The sequence below is a fragment of the Mesitornis unicolor genome, unplaced genomic scaffold (assembly GCF_000695765.1).
Source record: "Mesitornis unicolor isolate BGI_N332 unplaced genomic scaffold, ASM69576v1 scaffold5126, whole genome shotgun sequence".
NCBI classification, from domain to species: Eukaryota; Metazoa; Chordata; class Aves; order Mesitornithiformes; family Mesitornithidae; genus Mesitornis; species Mesitornis unicolor.
The window spans coordinates 12,643-18,611 of record NW_010190114.1 but is presented as its reverse complement, the minus strand read 5'-3'; the positions used below and the strand labels follow the sequence as shown (position 1 = coordinate 18,611).

Below are 5,969 nucleotides of genomic sequence, written 5' to 3'. Positions count from 1 at the left end.
ATCCCTAACATTCTGTGATTCTGTGATTGTTCATTACTGAAGTGTCCTTGAAATAGGGATATAAGATCCAATGCTTAAAACAGGTATTCCTTTTTAAATCTACCTCTTAAAAAAAATCAAAATCAGTGAAAGTGTGTAATGCTCTGTATTCCCAGTGGCCAAATTCCACCTGAGGGAAAAAAACTCCATTGAATTCTTACAACAAAGCAGTGGTTTCTGAGTAAGTCGAAGAAGAACAGAACTCGGAGAAAAGTTTTACTAACTTCAGGTCATAGTTAAGAGCACTACCCATCCCTCTCCTTTCTCCTGGTATCCTCTGCATACTCTAGTATCTACTGAAAATACTGGTTACGAGACATGTTGCTGGACCCAGGGAGAGAAAATTTTAGGCATTTACAATATGCTGCTGAATGCCTGTCTATAGGTGAGATGCCAGTGGTGACATGGTGAGCCAGTTTGTCCTCTGTGACTAACATAACAGCACAGTCTCCAGCCAAAAGAAGGCTGAAGGAATTCCACCCCCTGCCCCACCCTGTTGTGTTTAGTGTGTATTCTGGTCTTGGTATCTTAATTTTTAAGTTCTGTGTAATACAATATCTTGGGTGTAACAAAAAATTTTACCTTAATGCAAAGAGTTCTCCAATTTTCTGCATTACATCTGCATGAGACAGTTTTACCTTCCTTCGTGACTTTAGTATCTGCAAAGTAACAAATTTTTCACTGCTTCATCAAGTAGAATGGAGTAGAAGTCAAGAAGCCTGGAGTTCTAAGTATGTATATGAGTTAAATCCGAATACATACCATACCTATTAACATTTGAGTTTTGCTTAGTGCCTTGCTTATCTAGCTTTATAAGCATATCACCATGCAACTGTTCACCCAGGCTTTTCAGTAAATCACTGAGTATGCTGTCAGTATCAATACAAAATCCTGGAGCATTTTCTATGAATGATTTCCTGAACAAGATATCATTTGCTTTTTCTTCCTACTATTGTTATTTTTAAGCCACGACAGTGATTTTACCTTGCCAGTACTTAGCCTTTATAAAGGCTTCTTCCTTACAACAATGTATTACCATTTATTTCCTTAATAAACAAATAAAATAATATTTTATCTTTTGAACCCTACGAATCTCATTTTTACATGCAACTTTATATGGACTTTGTACTTTAATTAAAAATGAAAAACTGTGGTTGAAGTAATTAACTCAAACTCTTCATTAAGTTAAAGCACATTACTTTCAGCTCAAGTTGCCACAAACTGTTTGGCCAGGTTTTTAAATGCTGCTTGTTCTGTTATGCATACGCATTCAACAGTGGCAGGTGACAGTGGCACAATGTGGGAAACATTATCATTCCAATGCAGAACCCCACTCCCAACCCTTTAAAAACTGGTAACTTTTTGTCCCACCACTTTGCAGGGGTTCTGAGCTTCTCTATGTTGTTGGCTTTACTATTAAATGTGCTAAGCATTCAATTTCTTTTTCCATATCCTCAGCTGTGTCTGAACTGATGATTTACAAAGTACAGGAGAAGATGGGAAAGGTACAAACAAGACCTCACCTCAGGAATTGACTGGATAGATTCCACAAAATTATCCAATAATGATTCCCAAATAGCCAGCTTCACTGCAACACAGAGGTGACAAAGCATAACACTGTCAGAAGTATACATGCTTTCCAGTGGTCCCACCTTTAGATCTGCCAACATGCTGCTTCCAGACACATTGATACAAGCGCTATTTGCAGCAAGTTACCATTAGTATTATACAATCAATGTTCATACATCTACGGACAAATCTGGGTTGGGCACTGGCACAGCTCTGCATGCAGAACCACTCTTGAGCTCAGCTCTGTTCTTCCCAGTGGTCAGTTCAGATCCTGGAGAATCTCTGCTTCAGCTCAAAAGTTGGGTGTTTAAGCGCTCTACCATCTGTGCAAAGCCTTAGCAAACTACATTCAAAGGAGGCTGGAGATAATGAGCCATGCTGGAGTCAGGCTGACTTCATGTGGTGCCACTCAAGAGTCTCCACTGCATTTCTAGTGTCCTGCAGAGCTCTCATTTTCCTATCATCCAGTATTTGATGCAGCATGCTCAAACCATGGAGAGTTACCTTGCCTAGACACACCACCTGTACTTGTTGAAGCTAAATTCAAACTTAAGCGATCTTCCCATTTTATTTTTAGGTGAATATACTGTTCGGTCAAGATAAAACAACTCTTCTATGAAAGCTGCTCAGCACCAGCAGTGCCAACACAAATTCTACTATGCCTCAGCTTGAGCCTGGAAAGATGTTTCTGCAGGAAGATGATATGACATGGGCCTTTGCTCTGTAGTCTGCAGATTCCCAGGAAAGAATCAAGTAGTAACAGATCAAGAATTAATACTATTCACTCAGAAAAATTAATCAGGGAAGATTTGTCAAAATGGTAGTCACTGATCGTATTATCTGATCAGGACACTGATAGTAAATCCCATGCCCAGCACTTTTCCACGCTCATCTTTTGAATGTAGAGGCCTAATCCAGGACAGTGACTTAAGTGACATTTGATTTAGCTCCCAAAAAAAGCCAACAGGCATTTCAGGTATCACCAATTTGACAGAGGTTGTTTTTTGCTGTGTCATAAATTTGACTTGGACTAGGCTCCCATCCTTTATTTTTATTGAACATTACTGAACTGTTTTCCTTTATGATGTGCATGTCTCAAACTAACAAATTTGTACCAGTTATCTCCCATGAATAAATCCCTTTCTCCATTATATGTGGCACCATTCTTCCATGCAGCAGCTTTATGAATAGGAAAACTATAGAGAACTAAAGGCTTTATTCCTCAATAGCTCTTCCTTTGACAGCCAAGAACAATTTAGTTATGCTGTACTCCTTGATCAAATGCATATCCCTTCAAAAACAGGTATTCTGTTTCTTGATGTCTCTTCTATTCTGTTTAAAGGTGCACTTCCCCAAATACTACGGGAATCCTGTAAATTTACCTTAAAAGCAGTAGGGCTAGACAGACCAGATTTCATTTAAAGGTCTTTTCAAGGACAACCTTACTGCTGCTCAGTTCTACTCCCGCTTCCCACCTCAGCTGAGGTCTGAAGCAGCAGAGAGGTGCGTTTCCTCAAACTGCAGCATCACTGCTGAGCCCGACTTCGTCCCAGCATCTCCCGCTGCCTCCTGACAGAAGTACCACCTATGGCACACAGCCACAGCTAATAGTAAGTCTCGAAAACATTATCTGCAACTCTGGTCCACATCTTTCATGCTGGTCCAGCTCCCCAGCTGGGAATCACTTCTTTAGCTGGCACCTAGCTTTTCCTATTAGAGGAAACTATGTCAGAATGAATTACCTAAGATTACTGACAGGTTTCTAATACTGGACTCTACACTCGTTGCTATTCTAGAATAGTTCTCTAGGGTGGGGAACAGGATGCTCAGTAGAATGTGTATCTTTTGCAAAGTACATTTCTTAATGTACTTTGCTCATCTTTAAGACAATTTACATTGAATGAGGCAATTCCAATTTACAGAAAGCAAGGTAAAAAGCTTTGAAAAGAAATTCTCCCGCTGAAGCGCAATCTTTACAGTTAGCCTAAGCCAAACACCGAGTCTTCTCCAACCTGTAGCTGTTCAAGTCCCACTTATCATGACATGTCACAAAATCTGTAGCATGGGCTATCACAAACAGTATTAACTTACCAGAAAGACAAAGGGCATTTGAAAAGGCAAATTTCTGCAGAACAACTTCATCACTATCCAGCTCAGAATTTAACACGATTTCTCCTTTGTGAAGCTTTGACTGACCTCTGTGAAAACAGGATTGACACATCTTCACTGATTAAGCCACTAGCAAAGGCACATTTAAAGAACAATCAAAAACGAATAAAGCTTGTTTATTTATATAAAGCATGCCATATCTATATGGGTGTCATTGCTGTCCATTGTCAACCTGACAATAACCAAAACAAATCACTGAAAATTAGTTCCTCAGTCTAAGACTAATATTAATGACCAAATTTTCTAGCTTTAAACAAAAATGCAAGTTATGATTGTTAACTACAGCGTTACTCTATACGCACAGATAATTCAGAGTAAGCAGGATGCTGGCCTCCCTCCTGCTCTCTCTCTCTCCTGTATTACCTTTCTCTGTTTTTTTTCCTCTTCTGTCACTTTTACCAACACCACTCCCTGCCTGCTATGATGTTACTTTCTGTGAAATCTCTATTGCATAGGGGCTAGCAGCAAAGGAAAGGTGGCACGACAGTCACTCAATTTATCATGTCAATCGCACTACAGAACTTGCATGAACACAATGCAATATGTCAGGAATAACAAGTTACAGAACTGGACAGTACCTGCAGTTTTCAAATAGCCAGGAAAAAAACAAAACCAAAACCAACAAACCAACCAAAACCAGCTGTCCTCTTATCAGGTTACCTTAAGTAAACTCAACCTCATTAGCTCAGCTCCTTGTGTTAGTGTCCTGTCTAGGAATTGTTTTTTGGTGCTGTAGGAAAACTATATGTAATTTTTTTTGATCATTTACATTGAGAAATATTTCTGTAGATCATCTGCTTCCCATGATAAAAAACCATTATTTAACAAGGCAAGACAACTTGCCAAGCTTATCATTCCACAGTATTCAAGTTATAACTTTCCTAGGAAGTAAAGTATGTGCAGAATCACATCTTTATATGTGAACCTGGAGGGCACTAAGGAAAGCTAATGCAGAAAATCCTCTTTAAAATGAGATTTGTCTCAATAATGCCTATTTATTTGTTAATATATGCTACATAGTTTCAGTCTGGGATTGCTGAAAAACATGTTCAGTTGCATGGATGTGGAGCTTCATAATTTACCAAATCTAGTGCATAACTAAGTCACAAAGGCCATTACTTGCAAGTTCAGCAGTTCAGTAAAATTTGTCAATTTAATTTACTGTTTTCTCCTTATTTTATTCATTTTAAAAAAGAGTGAGGAAAAGTGTATTTTTATTAGCTGCTTTTGCTTGAATTTGTTTTAGACGTCCAATAGCTTTCATATCAAGAGTTCCTGAAGATACTTACTCTCCTATTCTATAGTTCATCTCTTCATTCTCCCAATGGACTAGTGCAACTTCATATGGCTGAATTTCATGCTGTTCTAGCACTCGCATGATATTCTTCATCTAGGAAAAAGACCAGTGCACAGACAGAACGGTTACCATACAGTATACTTTAACTTTACAGAGATCTAGAATGCAACTTCCATGCTGAAGTAATTTAAATAACAATGAAGAGGTGTGCTAAGGAATGAAGTGATAATTAACAGTTTACTTCTGAAGCTGTCTGGAGCTGTGTGGAAGAGTTTGTGGCTATGAACAACTGCTAGGCATTTGTGAAGACTAAAATGTCATTTAATGTCTGCATATGTAAAACAAGGTAAGGATTAACCACAGCAGCAGGAAAGACAATGTGGATGTATTCAGTATTATAACAATGAGCTGTGTAAGATATTGGCAGATGTCTGATTGTGGGAAATGAATCTTTAGGATAAGTACATCAGGTGGCTGTTCCTGCCAAAATTACTAGTTTGCTGCTAAAATCAGTACTTATGTTTCAGCTACCAGAGGTTGTGTTATATTGCAGAAATCCTTTACCACTATGGAAATCTCTAAAAATAGTTTCAGCTGCCCACATTCAACCCTGAACAGTTAGATCTGCAATTTTACTTGCAGAAGTAATCTAATTGTCATTTTATGATGATTTATTTTATTGTAAAACACAGCAACATTTTTCACTAAAAAAAAACCCCCAACTCTACAACTGCAACTGCTCATTTTATAATACTGAATTTAATACTGGCATGACAAGTACCTACCATATATTCCAAGAACTGTGGTAAAAAAGGGTATGAAAAATTATTTAATTTTTTAAGCAAGGAAGCATCTGCTGTTAGACCATTCAGCTTGCCCAACCAGCTATGCTGCA

At 38.3% G+C, this 5,969-nt stretch overlaps 1 protein-coding gene across 1 annotated transcript in view; it reads right to left on the bottom strand.

Moving 5' to 3' along the window:
• Positions 1 to 617: 617 nt before the first annotated feature.
• The window catches only part of RMND1 (required for meiotic nuclear division 1 homolog (S. cerevisiae)), a 16,275-nt gene continuing 10,923 nt past the window's right edge, over positions 618 to 5,969 (bottom strand). Inside the window, exons 5-8 of the mRNA XM_010186288.1 lie at positions 5,067 to 5,167; positions 3,700 to 3,806; positions 1,563 to 1,627; positions 618 to 698 (exon numbers count right to left, since the gene is read on the bottom strand). Coding sequence (XP_010184590.1) covers positions 618 to 698; positions 1,563 to 1,627; positions 3,700 to 3,806; positions 5,067 to 5,167 — 354 coding nt within the window. The remainder of the gene's footprint in view (positions 699 to 1,562; positions 1,628 to 3,699; positions 3,807 to 5,066; positions 5,168 to 5,969) is intronic.